Source organism: Rhinoderma darwinii, chromosome 13 (genome assembly GCF_050947455.1).
Source record: "Rhinoderma darwinii isolate aRhiDar2 chromosome 13, aRhiDar2.hap1, whole genome shotgun sequence".
NCBI lineage: Eukaryota > Metazoa > Chordata > Amphibia > Anura > Rhinodermatidae > Rhinoderma > Rhinoderma darwinii.
The window spans coordinates 18,696,164-18,713,816 of record NC_134699.1 but is presented as its reverse complement, the minus strand read 5'-3'; the positions used below and the strand labels follow the sequence as shown (position 1 = coordinate 18,713,816).

The window sequence follows — 17,653 nt, the reverse complement described above, 5'->3', positions numbered from 1 at the left end:
ATAACAAGGACAAGGAAATAATGAGAAATGTTGGCAGGTAATAGGAATAACAGAGGAAATTTACATAAAAACACAGATAGAGCCATGTTGTGCCCCTCATCACATATCACAACATGTGCCCTCCATCTCCAACCTGCATACCCATCACACATACTCTAAGCCAGTGCCCCCAGTCACTAAGACTACCCGACTGTACCCAAACACACATAATGCCGCTTGTGCCCACTATTCCTTTACCCTATATCCAATCACACATATTTACTTTGCTGCCAGTCATTGCCCAGAAATTACTTCCACCCTGTAACCCTCATGACGCATACTGCCAGTCTGAATTTGCCCCATACTTCTTGACTTTACCCCATCAAACATACTATCATCCAACCTATTGTCAGCCTGTGCCCTCATCTAGCCTATGCAGCGTCGGACTGGGGCTCCTGGTGCCCACCAGAGCAGATGATTCTGAGCGCCCTCCCTCCATCTATACAGAAGATGTGAACGTCCATTTGTATTTGCATCATAATCTTTGGTGGTACCATTCTACACACAGGACATTTCTTATGCATCAACCATAAGTGGCAAGTGGCAAGTGGTTGGCTCCAAAGTGACCTCCAAATGGGGATGTCTTATGCTGGACCTTTGGGGCTCATTATTGCATCCCCTGGTATCTTGGGACGCTGATCTCACTCTGAGCCTAGGCTCCACCACACATAGTACCTGCATATCATCCATCATACACACTGTATATATATATATATATATATATATATACACTTTACACTGAACCTCTGCTTGTACAACTTACACTGATAAAAATCACTTGTCTTTTTCAGTGTCGTCCAACAAAAATCTCACGTGAATGGTGGTCTCCAAATTTTTACAACCAATTTATTTATCCCACCCAATGAATGAAGCAGCCCTTCTAATGTCTGGCGACCAATTCACTACCTCTTCCATGAACGTGAACATACACTTTCATAGAACCAAATGTGCATTTTATGGGGAGAATAGGAGTGATAGTTGGCCAATAGTTATTTTATATCTATCAACATCATTAATGGATTCAAAAACGATAGCCAAACCCTTTAATTTTGATGCAGCAGGCTTGAAATTCAAGGTTCGATTTCAGAAGCTGCCAAAATCAGGTTGCCCTTTCCTCCTCCCTTCTGAAACCTTGCAACGTTTTATCTCTGTTGGCAGTAAATCATTATCAGTTTTATACTGATAAGAAAAAAAGTTTTTTTTCAGCTGTAGCTCCAACAGATGCTTGTTTTAGGTTTTTATCCTGTGATTTTCCGTTACAAGGCAAATATGTGCATTAAACACTTGTAAGTATGATTTATAGACAAAGCGGACGGATAAGTGACATTGCCTGGGAAGACACTCGAGAGAATAAAGCTTTCTCATTACAGAATTTCTCCTTAGATTAAATTAAGAGATTAAGTTCTATAATATGACGTTCCTGTACATGGGTCTACAAGAGTAACCTCCGGTATCCTACTTTATCCTCACGTATATCCTTTATCTGATATGAGATACTGAGATCTCCAGACCATGAATCACTATGTCCAGTTTTGGAGACTAAGAAGACTCCTTGACCTCAATCATGATGGTAGGACATAAAAATCGGTAATGTGCGTAAACTTCTATGGATGTCCAAATTAATTTTGCCAATTTTTCAACCAAAATAAATGTTATATCCTTATTATAACCCAATTATGGACTGTTACTGCTCCATAGAGGGACCTACACTGTCCAGTAGCCACCTCTTAAACCTAAAGCCTCTAGTCATCTCTGAATCCAAAGCCAAGCCCCACCTCTACTGATGTCACACAGCCTTGACCATATAAGATAAGCAATAGAGCGTGAGACAGTCACTGGACACAAAAAGTTTCCTGAAGAAGAAGTATAAAATAGTGCTCAATAAATTCTGGATAAGTTAAATCAACAGTGAAAAGACAACGTGTGACACAGACCTGAGTCTTCATGACAGCTGTACAGGGAATTTCAACGTTGTCCCTCCGTAATTCTCGTTTCTTAAGTGGTGGAAGAGGCTCTGTGCTCCATCAACGTGTTAGAACTAGGGATGAGCCCTCCCATGAAGAACTAAACAATGCATCTAATCAACAGAAGGCCCCTAAGGAGCCAGGTGGCATCTCCTCAATGGTTGACCGTTCCTTGGTGCGGAGGGACATTCGAGCTTTCTTACGAGAGTGTGGTGGGACACCCAGTGAGGCACGTCATTGGCTTGCACAGTTCCAGGAGATGCATTCCACTTATCAAAAGCTCTTTGCAGTTGTTGAGGTAAGTCCCATCAATTAGGCGATGTGCTGGAAGTAATAGTCCTTCCTACAAAAAGTTCTTCTGGTTTTTATTGAGGAATGTTTTTTTGGGGGTTATTTCTTCTATTATTTTTGATATTCTAAAACTAAATATCGAAAACAATAAATATGACCTATCATTTGGGAACCACCAAGGCATGTAAGGACCATATAAAGGACGAGGCTGTAGACCAATAATCAAAATGTTTCACAGGGGTTACTACCGCTCCATTCATTTAGGTTTCCGTTGCTGGTCAGAATTGCATAATCTGCTGCACTATTCCTTACTGAAAAAAAATGAACACCTAATGGACTCATTACACAACTGATCCATTATGTCCTTTATGGCTGCCAATAGATTAAAATATTTGTAATAAGGTCATTTGGAGTTGCACCTTTATGAGGCCCACTTTTTTATTCATGGCTATGTTCCTGGGTGGTCGTAGTCCGTCTACAGTCCTGTGCTGTCTTTTAGAATAGTAGATGATCTCTCATTCACATTTGGCCAAACCTACAAAAGAAAGAGACAATATCAATGAATACAATAAAAAAACAAAATATACAATTAAAAAAGTTTCAAAAAATCTCAGAATATAATCTCCATTTTACTGCAGAGTCAGCAGCAGTCCTTCACGTTCCGGGATCATGCTTGCTCTACAGCCGTGTCCTTTGGTTCTTTCACCTTTCCCACACTGGAATACTTTTAGCTGCTTAACTTGTGAACGTTCCTAACTTCTAAATGAACTTTTCTTTCACCCTTTGACCATTTGCTTTGTGCAATACAATGAACCAGAGTGAATAGACACATCCTATTACCAGACATGTAAGCAGATGGTCATGGGAATCTTTAATGGTAATTTACATGACTCCACCAACACTTTGTCTTACGTAATTTTAGCAGTCCTGAAAGTTGTTCCTATAAAACGGCAACAGAAATAATGCATTATACAGGACTTGAATGGAAATGTCATTGAGAATATTACCTTTGCTGTAAGATTTATATGTCCATGTAAGCTTTATACTGGCGAATTGTGACTATATCATATTATATGCCATTCTCCCTATCTCAACCCCACCAGAATTTTTGATCGATAACTTTGGTGGCTAACAAGACCAAGATGAAAGAAATAATGTCACAGGAGAAAAAAAAACTAAGTGTGAAAATATGATACTAGACAAAGAAATTAATTACGCAGTGACACGAAGAATATAGTGATAGGAAGCTACTGAGAAAACCATCTATGAGGAGTGACCTTGTACTATGGATATGTAGCGGCAGCATCTGTGAGGAAATCCCATGACATTTAGTTATACATGTGAGGCTTCTGAATGAACCCAGTCAACTATAGAGCAAATAGAAAAATGGGTGATGGTTTCTGTTACACGGTTCGTTCTATCTATCTATCTATCTATCTATCTATCTATCTATCTATCTATATATCCCATATCTATCTATCTATCTATCTATCTAGGCACTGTTTCCAGAACAACAGCAAATTGTTTCCATTTGTTGAGCTTTAGAATGTGAGAGATCCTATTATTGTATATCCATTGTTAATTATACAGATGTAACAGAGCTGGCCAGCGCAGCAGAGGGGAGTATGTCCATGTGTTATGTATATCCCAATGGGGCAGATCCACTAATCAAAATGCACCAGAATTCTGGAGCACCTGCCTGTGCCACATTTATAGAAAGTTTTAGACACTTTTTGCAATTTATCCGGCAAGGGGTGTGGCTTAGAGGGAAAGGCTGTGACTTAAAGAGGTTCTGTCACCAGATTATAAATGCTCTATTTTCTACATAATCTGATTGGCGCTGTAATGTAGATAACAGCAGTGGTTTTTATTTAGAAAAACTATCATTTTTGAGCAAGTTATGAGCAATTTTAGATTTATGCTAATTAGTTTCTTAATAGACAACTGGGCGTGTTTTTACTTTTTACCAACTGGGCGTTGTACAGAGGAGTGTATGAGGCTGACCAATCAGTGACCAATCAGTGACATACACTTCTCATTGTTCCAGCCTAGCTTCTTTCACTGCACAATCTAATCACACTGTGCTGTGGATCATGCTGGGCTGGAACAATGAGAAGTGTATGTCACTGATTGGTCAGCCTCATACACTCCTCTGCAGAGGCGTAGCTAGGTTCTCCAGCACCCGGGGCAAAGATTCAGTTTGGCGCCCCCCCCCCCAACATCTCCTTCCCCCTCGCCGTGTTTGTTTTCTCTACCAATCGACGTGTCATTTCTTTTTATGTAACGCGAGCATAAAATTATTTGTACATTTCACAAGCAATATAGTTACATAGTTACATAGTTACATAGTTAGTACGGCTGAAAAAAGACACATGTCCATCAAGTTCAACCAAGGGAAGGGAAAAGGGAAGGAAAAATTTCTACACATAGGAGCTAATATTTTTTTGTTCTAGGAAATTATCTAACCCTTTTTTAAAGCCATCTACTGTCCCTGCTGTGACCAGCTCCTGCGGTAGGCTATTCCATAAATTCACAGTTCTCACTGTAAAGAAGCCTTGTCGCCTCTGCAGCTTGAACCTTTTTTTCTCCAGACGGAGGGAGTGCCCCCTTGTTTTTTGAGGGGGTTTTACAAGGAACAGGATTTCACCATATTTTTTGTATGTGCCATTAATATATTTATATAAGTTAATCATGTCCCCCCTTAGTCTTCTTTTTTCAAGGCTAAATAGGTTTAATTCTTTCAATCTTTCCTCATAACTTAAATTCTCCATGCCCCTTATTAGCTTCGTTGCTCTTCTTTGTATTTTTTCCAACTCCAGGGCATCCTTTCTATGAACTGGAGCCCAGAACTGAACTGCATATTCTAGATGAGGCCTCACTAATGCTTTGTAAAGTGGCATTATTACATCCCTGTCCCGCGAGTCCATGCCTCTTTTAATACACGACAATATCCTGCTGGCCTTTGAAGCAGCTGATTGACACTGCATGCTGTTATTGAGTTTATGATTTACAAGTACACCCAGATCCTTCTCAACAAGTGAATCCGCCAGTGTAGCGCCCCCTAGGACATATGATGCATGCAGGTTGTTGGTACCAAGATGCATAACTTTACATTTATCTACATTAAACTTCATTTGCCAAGTGGACGCCCAAACACTTAGTTTGTTTAAATCTGCCTGTAATTCATGAACATCTTCCATAGTCTGAACTATATTACATAGCTTGGTGTCATCTGCAAAAATAGAAATAGTGCTATTAATCCCTTCCTCTATATCATTAATAAATAAGTTGAATAATAGTGGTCCCAGCACTGAACCCTGGGGTACACCACTTATAACCGGGGACCATTCAGAGAAGGAATCATTGACCACAACCCTCTGGATACGGTCCTTGAGCCAATTCTCAATCCAATTACAAACTATATTTTCTAAACCTATAGTCCTTAATTTACCCATTAGGCGTCTATGGGGGACAGTGTCAAATGCCTTTGCAAAGTCCAAAAACACTAAATCCACAGCGGCCCCTCTGTCTAGACTTCTGCTCACCTCTTCATAAAAACAGATTAGGTTAGTTTGACAACTTCTGTCCTTAGTAAAACCGTGCTGGCTGTCACTTATAATGCTATTTATTGTCACATAATCCTGTATATAGTCCCTCAATAGCCCCTCAAACATTTTCCCCACGATGGATGTTAAGCTTACTGGTCTATAATTACCTGGGGAAGACCTAGAGCCCTTTTTGAAAATAGGCACCACATTTGCCCTGCGCCAGTCCCTTGGCACTATACCAGTCACTAGAGATTCTCTGAATATTATGAAAAGGGGGACAGAAATAACTGAACTAAGCTCTTTAAGAATTCTAGGGTGTAACCCATCTGGTCCCGGAGCCTTGTGCACATTTATTTTATTTAATTTAGCTTGGACCATCTCTACATTCATCCAATTCAGTATATCAACTGATATATTAACAGCACTGGCACCGGCTACATCAGCTGCTCTTTCTTCTGTTGTATATACAGAACTAAAGAACCCATTTAGTAACTCTGCCTTCTCTTGATCCCCTGTGATCAACTCCCCATTACCATTATCTAGGGGTCCTACATGTTCAGACCTTGGCTTTTTTGCATTTATATGCTTGAAGAATTTTTTAGGATTTGTTTTACTATCCTTGGCCACCTGCCTTTCATTTTGTATTTTTGCTAATTTTATTACATTTTTACAGATTTTATTAAGCTCTTTATATTTTACAAAGGCTACAGCTGTACCCTCAGATTTGTATTTTTTAAATGCCCTTTTTTTGTCATGTATTGCCCCTTTCACAGAAGGTGTAAGCCATGTGGGGTTTAATTTGAGTCGTTTATACTTATTACCTGTAGGAATAAATTTTGCACTATAATAACTCAAAGTAGATTTGAAAATCTCCCATTTATCATTTGTTCCATTATTTGACATTAGTTCTTCCCAGTCTATATCCTGAATTGCAGCCCTCATCCTGGGGAAATTGGCTTTCTTAAAATTAAATGTTTTTGCCCTCCCAGCCTGCGTTTGTTTTTTACAGTATAGGTAAAATGTAACTATATTATGATCACTGTTACCGAGGTTTTCACGAACATTGACATTCCCAACAAGATCTGCATTATTAGAAATGACCAGATCCAACAGAGCTTCACCTCTAGTCGGGTCTTCCACAAACTGGCCCATAAAATTTTCCTGCAACAGGTTGAGGAAATGTCTCCCCTTTGCAGTTGAAGCCGAACCATGACACCAATTAATATCCCGGAAATTAAAATCTCCCATTATCACAACAGTACCCGCCTGTGCAGCCCGCTCCATCCGTTTATATATCTGACCTTCCATCTCCTCAGTTATATTGGGGGGTCTATAGATTACACCAAAAGTAATTTTTTCAGTGTTTACCTCCCTTTCTAGTTCCACCCACAAGGTTTCAACCTCCTCACAGTCTTCACCCACTATTGTCTCTTTCACACTCGCCTTCATATCACTTCTCACATACAGACATACACCACCACCTTTCCTATTTGTCCTGTCTTTACGAAAAAGTGTAAAACCCTGTAGATTTACAGCCCAGTCATGTGAAGAGTCCAGCCATGTTTCAGCAACACCAACTATATCTATATTTTCTTCCAGTATCAAGGCCTCCAGCTCCCCCATTTTGCTTGCTAGACTTCTGGCATTTGTGAACATACACTTTAACTTGCCTGTCAGTTTTTCACTTTTATTATCAGAACCATGCTCATTACATATATATACACAACACCAGCACAAATACAGCTCAATTTAGTGCAACGCCTGCCGTATAGGTTTGTACGGCGTAAAACTACAGCTCCCAGCATGGCCCGAACAATGGTAAGGATATGCTGGGAGATGCTGTTTCACAAAAAATAAATCCTATCATAATCATTCCACCCATCATCTCGCTGCAGATCATACAGTGACTACATTACTGATTAGAGGCAGAATGAACATTTACATTGAGTGACTCACCGGTGACATCTCAGATTCTAGTTCTTTTTCTCCATTTGGTCCAGACCTCTATGATGACTTCTCCCGGTCCATTTTTGCAGTTTGCCGCTCACATGTCTTCAGCTTCTCACTTTTCCAACATTTCTGCACCTATAAATAAATATAAAGTTATCATTATACCACACACAACGCCCCTAAATATAATAGCGCCAAACACTGCACCTCTAATTATAATAGCACCATACACCGTGTCCCACACACACACACACCGTGACCCCTGTAGATAGTGCCTGCCATAGAGCCCCCTGTAGATAGTGCCCCCATACAGACCACCCTTGGTACAGTGTCCCACAAATAACTCCCCCTATAGTGCTCTACAGATAGCCCACCCCTGTATATAGCCCCCTGTAGATATAGCCCACCCCTGTATATAGTGCTCCACGTATAGCCCAACCCTATATATAGCCCCCTGTAGATATAGCCCACCCCTGTATATAATGCTCCACATATTGTCCACCCCTGTATATAGTGTTTCACAGATAGCCCACCCCTGTATATAGCCCCCCCTTGTACATATAGCCCAGCCCTGTATATAGTGCTCCACTAGATAGTCCACCCCTGTATATAGTGCTCCACAGATAGCCCACCCCTGTATATACTATATACAAGGGTGGGCTATCTGTGGAGCACTATATACAGGGGTGGACTATATGTACAAGGGGGCTATATACAGGGGTGGGCTTTCTGTGGAGCACTATAGGGGGAGCTATTTGTGGGATACTATATACAGGGGTGGGCTATATCTACAGGGGGACTATATACAGGGGTGGGCTATATCTACAGGGGGACCATATCTACAGGGGGACCATATCTACAGGGCTGGGATATCTACAGGGGGGCTATATCTACACGGGGGCTATATCTACAGGGGGGCTATATCTACAGGGGGGGCTATATCTACAGGGGGGGCTATATCTACAGGGGGGCTATATCTACAGGGGGGCTATACACAGGGGGGCTATATCTACAGAGGGGGCTATATACAGGGGTGGGCTATACACAGGGGGCTATATCTACAGGGGTGGGCTATACATAGGGGGGCTATATACAGGGATGGGCTATATACAGGGGGAATATATCTACAGGGGGCTATATCTACAGGGCTGGGCTATATCTACAGGGGGGGCTATCTATGGAGCACCATATACAGGGGTGGGCTGTATCTACAGGGGGCTATATACTATATAGCCCACCCCTGTATATGGTGCTCTATAGACAGCCCACTCCAGTATACAGCCCCCCTGTAGATATAGTCCCCCTGTATATAGCCCCCCTGTAGATATAGTCCCCCTGTATATAGCCCAGCAGATATAGTCCCCCTGTATATAGCCCAGCCCTGTAGATATAGTCCCCCTGTATATAGCCCCCCTGTAGATATAGTCCCCCTGTATATAGCCCCCCTGTAGATATAGTCCCCCTGTATATAGCCCAGCAGATATAGTCCCCCTGTATATAGCCCAGCCCTGTAGATATAGTCCCCCTGTATATAGCCCAGCCCTGTAGATATAGTCCCCCTGTATATAGCCCAGCCCTGTAGATATAGTCCCTCTGTATATAGCCCAGCCCTGTAGATATAGTCCCCCTGTATATAGCCCCCCAGCCCTGTAGATATAGTCCCCCTGTATATAGCCCAGCCCTGTAGATATAGTCCCCCCGTAGATAGACAGCCCCCCCCCCCGTAGATAAAGTTCCCCCCGTAGACAAAGTCCCCCCCGTGTAGACAAAGTCCCCCCCATGTAGACAAAGTCCCCCCCGCAGATACAGCCACACACTTCTATTACAATAAAAAAATTAATTAAAAAAAACAATATTCAAACTCACCTTATTCCCGCTCCCACGCCGTCCGGCAGCCATGGAGACCTGCTCTCTTCTGAACGTGCCCGGTCATTCATTGCTTCTAATTGTACATGTGTCCTTGCGACACAGGTACAATTATAGTGCAGGAGGAGGGGGCGCTGGCGCCCCCCTCTGAACTGCGCCCGGGGCACATGCCCCGCTTGCCCCCCCCCCTAGCTACGCCCCTGCTCCTCTGTACAACACCCAGTTGGTAAAAAGTAAAAACACGCCCAGTTGTCTATTAAGAAACTAATTAGCATAAATCTAAAATTGTTCATAACTTGGTGAAGAATGATCGTTTTTCAAAATAAAAACCACTGTTGTTATCTACATTACAGCGCCGATCAGATTATGTAGAAGATAGACAACTTATAATGTGGTGACAGAGCCTCTTTAAAGAGACTCTGTCACCACATTATAAGTGCCCTGTCTCCTACATAAGGAGATCAGCGCTATAATGTAGGTGACAGTAATGCTTTTTATTTAATAAAACAATCTATTTTCACCACTTTATTAGCGATTTTAGATTTATGCTAATGAGTGTCTTAATGCCCAAGTGGGCGTATTTTTACTTCAGACCAAGTGGGTGTTGTACAGAGGAGTGTATGACGCTGACCAATCAGTGACCAATCAGCATCATGCACTTCTCTCCATTCATTTAATCAGCGTATAGGGATCCTTTTAGATCAGTATGTGCTGTCTTATACTAACACATTAACAATACTGAAGTGTTTAGACAGTGAATAGACATTGCACGGGATGTCTATTCACAATCTGTGCACTTTGTTACTGCTTCTGTGGTAGTTACAGCAGAGCAAAGCGTAATCTCGCTGTAACCTGTCATTTACCGCGTAATCTCGCGGGATTACGCTTGCTCTGCTGTAACTACCTCAAAAACAGTAACGAAGTGCAGGGATTGTGAATAGACATCCCGTGGAATGTCTATTCACAGTCTAAACACTTCAGTATTGTTAATGTGTTAGTATAAGACAGCACATAGCGATCTAAAAGGATCCCTATGCGTGACTAAATGAATGGAGAGAAGTGCATGATGCTGATTGGTCAGTCATACACTCCTCTGTACAACGCCCACTTGGTCTATAGTAAAAGTACGCCCACTTGGGCATTAAGAAAGCTGATTAGCATAAATCTAAAATCGCTAATAAAGTGGTAAAAATAGATCGTTTTATTAAATAAAAAGCATTACTGTCACCTACATTATAGCGCTGATCTCCTTATGTAGGAGACAGGGCACTTATAATGTGGTGACAGAGCCTCTTTAAGGAGGATGGACAGGGATCGGCGCAGTTAATTTGAATCTGGCGGACTACACTGTGCGTGCAGATCAATGAGAGGACTACTTAGGGCTTCAGAGAGAGGGAGAGGGAAGAGTTATCCAAATTAACACAGGGGCTAGACAGTGAGTATCCAAAAAGAAAATACATACTCGGAGCTCTGCGTCAGAGAAACAGAGATACAACAGCTAAAAAGAATTATTAGGAAATTAATCAGTACAGAATTTTAGACCTGTTTAGATTAAAAAAAACAAAAAAATAGTGTTCAATTTAAGGTGTCCACACTGCAGTTATGTAGTATTATAGAATGGGTTAAACAGTCGATTGATGCCGGATTGTGATCTAAATTTGCCCCAAATGGAAAATCTGGTTTAAATGGGTTGTCAATTGTTAGAAACAGTGCCACTCTTGGCCACAGGCTAGCTTTGGTATTGCATCTCAGTTCCAATAACTTGAAAGTAAGAAATAGTCCTATTCAATCTTGGACCTGTATGGTCTCTTATAATCCTGTATGATTTCTCTTAGGTGGATGAAAATGTCTTCACCTGCAAGAGGTCCTTGACCAGCGTTGCATTCGCACTGTCCTTTCTCCAGAGGATGGACATGAAGCCATTGGTGGTGATGGGGCTGCCCAGCACATATTGTGCCCGTCCTTCAGCTCACGATGCCAAATCTTTGCTTGTCCACAACTGCCAAACTTTGGTGGATGCTATCCATACCAACTCTGGCACTGCTTTGCCCTTTTTCAATGGAGGATCTGTGCTGACCGCTCGTGAACAAGATGGCTGGTACTATCCACACTCTTTATAACTATCTTTCTCTTAGTCGGCCAAAATTTAGGAACCACTAAAATGCTCAAAATCAGTGGTCCCAAGATTGTGGCACAACTACAACTCCCAGCATGCTTTGACAGCCATGGTGGTTTGAGGGGTTCCCTACTTTTAACTCACTTGGTAGTGATACTAAAGATCATGAACAAGTGATCCCCCATGATGTAAATTTATAATACTTTGACAAAATTCTTTAGTCTGGTATCCCGAAAGTAGTCCGTTGATGGTCTATACTGTGGGGGTCTGGCACAAAAACATTGGAAATTACTTGTGGGGGAATTTATCTGCCCATAGTCTCGGCTGGTCTGCTGGCAACCATCTATTGAGGCTGCCAGACCCTCACCTGATTAGGTTAGGAAGGCTGGTTCCACAATTTTCCCCTGAGATAGGTGGTGCCAAGAGAGACTGGCATCTATTAGGGTATGTTCACACGCAGTGACCAGAAATGTCTGAAAATACGGAGCTGTTTTCAGGCGAATACAGCTCCTGATTTTCAGACATTTTTTTAACAACTCACGTTTTTTACGGCCGTTTTTGGAGCCGTTTTACGCGCCGTATTTTGACAGCGATGCGTAAAATAAAGGCTCATGGGAACAGAGCATCGTAATTCCCATTGAAAGCAATGGGCAGATGTTTGTAGGCGTGTTAGGGGCGTTTTTTCAGGCGTAATTCGTAATACACCCGAATTACGTCTGAAACCACTGCGTGTGAACATACCCTTAATCTCCGTCTACCTTCAGGGTCAACCATGCATGTTAAGAATATCTAAAATAGCCCAAGCATAAGATAATTGTGGGCCGAAATGGGCGATTTTTGGCCATTTCGGCCAACCACCGCTTGAAAATTATTCTCGATGACCGCCGCCAGACCATTGTCTGCCAAAAATATGATCATTTAGGTTGGACTTTTTCGGACGTGGTTGGCTGAAAATTCAAGTGTATGGCATGATCGGCAGAATTCAGCCCACTCTGTTGTGTTTTTCTCCCAGGTCTGCCAGTTTAGTCCAGCATGTTGCTGGTGGGATCGTTCGTATGAAGGATCGCACTGACGATTGATTGGGCACATTTCAGCCGATCTAAATCTTATGTGTATGGCCACCTAAACAGGAGATGGTGGCCGCAGACATCATACAATCCTGCAATTGGCTAATTTTCAAGTCGGCCCCTCACAGGACCCAAGTGTAGGACTATGAGAGGTTTCCTGTACCTCAGTGACATGGCTTTATAAATAATACGATTTATCAAAGCTGGTGGAGAAGTTGCCGATATCAACCAATCAGGTCACTGCTTTCTTTTTCCAAAGGGCCTTTGAAAAATGAAAGGTGGAATCTCGTTGGTTGCTATAGGCAACTGCTCCATTTTTTTTCTCTTTGCACCAGTTTTAGTAAATCTCCCACTCTAACACAGATGTCATCTTCTCTCTTAGCTATGGAACGGTTTCAGCCATGGACATTGAACTACTGACCTGGTGCCTTAACTCCGGTAACATTCCTATTCTATGTCCCATTGGAGAGACTCCTTCTGGCCGTTCTGTTCTTCTAGACTCCTTGGAAGTCACCACCAGCATCTCAAGGGTCTTGAATCCACTGAAGATCATCTTCCTTAATATAGCTGGTGGTCTGAAGGACCTGAGTGAAAATGTAAGCAGCATTGACATGGGTCTGAAGGAGGGTTCACATGGCTGCTTTCTTCCAGAAATAGCGCCACTTTTGTCCTCAGGCTGTATCTGGTATTGCAGCTCAGTCCCATTCACTTAAATGGGACGGAGATGCAATACCAGATACATTGTTTGGACAATGGTGGCGCGTTTTCTTCTTTTGTGCAACATAATAATTGTAGACTTGCCTAGTGGAAAATCCGAAAAATATATCAGGATATCACAATAAGTGATGTCAAATGACAATCTTGACTCTGCTACATCTGTAACTATGTACTATGGTCTTTAGAACAAGTAAATAGCGACATCTCATTTTGTTTTTGGGAAATGTCAGAAAATAGCAAATAGACACTTGCACAACAAGAACAAACAAGGTTTTGGGTACATAGTACAAGCTCCCTGCCTTTCCCATCAGCACTATTGTAACCTCGGTATAATCTGCAGGTTGTCGGACACGTGAATCTTCCAGCAGACTTAGAACTGATGAGGAACGCGGTATGGATGAGCGAAAGACAACGCCAACAAGTGACGGTCATTGTGGATCTTCTGAACCGCCTGCCTCCTTCTTCTTCTGCTGTCATCACATCCGCCCGTACTCTACTTAGCGAGCTTTTCAGCAACAAAGGTACGACGTGAATAGATTTAAAGACATAGCAGAGCCGAATATGTCATCTAACTTTACTGGGCAGCTTCCAAGGGTACACACCATAGAGGAAGCCTTAGTAGTTGCTATAGGGTCTCGAGAGAGAGGGGGCCCATGCCAAGTTGGCTGCATCTCTTATTTTAATAGATGGGTGTACCTGTGCGGGGATCCCCTCTCTACAGGAGCTCCAAGCTTGTCGGAATTTAATATATGGATTATGGAAACGAAATTGGGGATAGCAACGAGTACTCTTGACCTAAAGGGGTTGTCCAGGATTAGAAGAACTTGGCTGCTTTTTTCCATAAACGGCGCCACACATGTTCACAGGTTCGGTGTGGTATTGCACCTCAGTCCCATTCACTTCCGTGGAGCTGAGCTGCAATACCAGACACAACCCAAAGACAGGTGTGGCACTGTTTTTGGAAGAAAGCAGCCATGTTCTTCTAATCCTGAACAACCCCTTTAAATAAATATGTAAGCAAGGTGCCCACTAATCTTAGTCCCAATTTGCCTTCCCCAGTGACCGACCCCCCCCCCCCCCCCAAATGTATGGTATGGGATTTAATAAAATAATATCCCCCTTCGACACCTTCACAGGGTCCATAGATTTCAATATCTGTGGGCTGTTGTTTATGGGAAGGGAATGACGTGATGGATGTGCTGAATAATGATCATGTTACCCCCGCCCGCCCTAAAGCGCCACCTTCATGTGCCCACCAAACGTACATAATAAGGTATAAGAGGCAGGATGGAAATTGTGTGATGTTTAGGGTGAGATATTTGGAACAGCGGCACTGGAGACTAGAACCAGATGACAAACTCACTCAAACATCTGTCTTGACCCCTCACCTTGTGTCCTGCATAGGTTCTGGGACCCTTTTTAAGAACGCAGAACGAATGCTGAGGTTTGATTCCCTGCAGGACGTAGACAGCGATCGCCTCATCTCCCTGGTGAACAGATCTTTCCAGAAAAAGCTGAAGGAAAATTATATCAGCAACGTGGCGAAGAGACTGCACTCTGTGTATCTATCGGAAGGGTAAAGCAATCTGTCCTGCTATAGAGACACCTTATCTAATGGTCATTATGGGGTTTCCAGCATTAGAAAAAAAGGGTATCCCCCCCCGAAACAGCGCCACCCTTTTATCCTTGGCTGTATCTGGTATTGCATCTCAGCATTTTTGTCGTGAATGAGGTTGATCGATAGCCATGGACAAGAGCGGCGATGTTTCAGAAAAAAAAAAAAGCAACCCCGTTTTGTCATCTCCAAATATTCAATGACGGACAGGATGTCGCGGCCGCAATGAGTAACCCTATAAATGTTCCTACAGGTATAATGCAGCTGCTATCATAACCACAGAGCCGGTGCTGGGAGGAACCCCTTATCTGGACAAGTTCGTGGTCAGTTCTGGGAGACAAGGGCAGGGATCCGGCCAGATGCTGTGGGAATGTGTGAGACAAGACCTGCAGACGCTGTTCTGGAGATCACGAGCTACTAATCCTATTAATTCCTGGTAAGAAGAGATCAGGCAGGAAAAGCACCATAGATCGATAATAGGTGGCACCCTTCATCTGTCCATAGTGTAAACAGAATGTCATTTTCTTAGAATATGCAGATGTTGCAAAGCGGAATTTGCTTTTTGGCAAAACTTATTGTGTTTTCTGTGGCTCATAAGTCTACAGGTAAAGCTAATGAATAAGCACTGTGTGCAACAGTTAAAGAACAAACACAGCTCTGCTTCATCTGTATGTTAAATTGTACACCCATCTTTGAGTAACTGTGAATACATTACATATCGTGTACAAATTCTGCGTTACATCCTGTGTTATACTCCAGAGCTGAACTCACTATTCTGCTGGTGGAGCCACTGTGCACATGCATTGCTTATCTTGTAGTGATCCTGAGTTATACTCCAGAGCTGCACTCACAATCCTGCTGGCTTCAGAGCTGAAATGTCCCAGCATTCATTGATGGCTCTATATCCGCACAGACATTGTTATGGTGATTTGCATTCTGGGACATGTAGTTTACAGTAATCTGATATAGGAAAATGTAAATGCCCATCCTGCATTATAGGAGCTCAGCTAACCTTTTAGTGGGCGTGTCTGACAACATCCTCGGTGACGGTTTCCAATAACAGAATTGTGAATGCAGCTCTGGAGCATAATACAGGCTGTAAATCAGGATCAGTACAAGACAAGTATTTGAATCAGATGTAAAGTGATGTTCAAAAGGGAACGTAAGCAGCAAAGCAAAAGTTTTTGTAAGGTATATAGTAGGGAAACGCATTGCAGAGACAATTTGGAAAAAGGGTAGAGTATGGGGTAGGTATGGGGAAACCAAACTCCCTGCAGCTGCTCTACACAGCGCTGGCAGCAGAATACAGGCCTGTATTCTGTCAAAGAGAAGAAGGGTGATGTGTTATGGTCAGTTCCATGTATCCATACTAAAAGAGTTGTATAAGGTTAGAAAAACATGGCTGCTTTCTTACAGAAACAGCGCCACATTTGTCCATAGGCTGTGTCAGGTATTGCAACTTCATTAAAGTGTATAAGATGGTGCCATATTTTAGTATAGACCTCATAGTCCTTACTCTTCCTATTCACTAATACACATGCTTATATTGATACAGGTATTTTAAGAACAGCGACGGCAGCTTTTCAAACAAGCAGTGGATATTTTTCTGGTTGGGTCTGGCAGATATCAGAGATTCATATGAACTGGTGAACCATGCAAAGAGTCTGCCCGATTCATTCTGCAAAAGCCTCATCACATGACAGAGACTGACGGCACCTGCTGGACAATCACCAGTACTACAACACACTGCCATACAGATGTATAGCTCGAATCCTAATGTACTGTATACACATGAGATTAAACAGGAGTCGGCGGGTAACAGATTTATGTTATTACAACTATGTATTTAAAGACTTATTGCTTCTCCATCTGATCTCGAGAATAATACGGTGCTGTAATAAATGGTCATCCCTTTAAAATGTCTTCTGTGACACGTAACAAATGCTGCAGTGTATACACTAATCTTACCTTCATATAACCCATTTATAGGGGCTGCAAGATTGTACAGATGGTCTTTTTTTTTTTTTTTTTTCCCCCCCATCAACAGCGCCACCCTTATCCATGGCTGTGTCTGGTATTGCAACTCTGCACCCTTCACTTAATTGGAGAGAAGTTGCAATACCAGACTAATTGAACTTAAAGAAGGCCACCCATCTCCCCTCCACACATCATACTTCCAGGGGTCAAGCAGATAAAGATCTAAGGTGCTGCTTGCAGAGAAAGATCAGTAGTGACCCCAAATTCCCCCATGTTAGTTCTGTAGGGGAACCTAAAACAGACTTTTAAATGGGGTGTCTCAACAGGGCCACCCCCTTTTTAAACAGATGTCGGCCCGCCCATAAGTTGATCACTGTGGGTAGCCACATTTCCTCTCCAGTGGCCACTGCAGGGGAAGCGCAGTATTACAGTCTAGTCATTCATATTAAAGGATGACAATATGCCCTATAGACAAAATAAACAGTTTAAGAACTGCGTTTCCT

General features: G+C 42.5%; 1 protein-coding gene across 1 annotated transcript; it reads left to right on the top strand.

The window, feature by feature from the left end:
• Positions 1–1,395: 1,395 nt before the first annotated feature.
• On the top strand, positions 1,396–17,092 carry NAGS (N-acetylglutamate synthase). The gene is made up of 7 exons (XM_075845986.1): positions 1,396–2,301; positions 11,494–11,756; positions 13,224–13,437; positions 13,899–14,079; positions 14,963–15,134; positions 15,427–15,609; positions 16,729–17,092. The coding sequence occupies exons 1-7, from the start codon at positions 1,984–1,986 to the stop codon at positions 16,871–16,873; spliced, it is 1,476 nt and encodes a 491-aa protein (XP_075702101.1). The 5' UTR covers positions 1,396–1,983; the 3' UTR covers positions 16,874–17,092.
• The last annotated feature ends 561 nt before the right edge of the window (positions 17,093–17,653 follow it).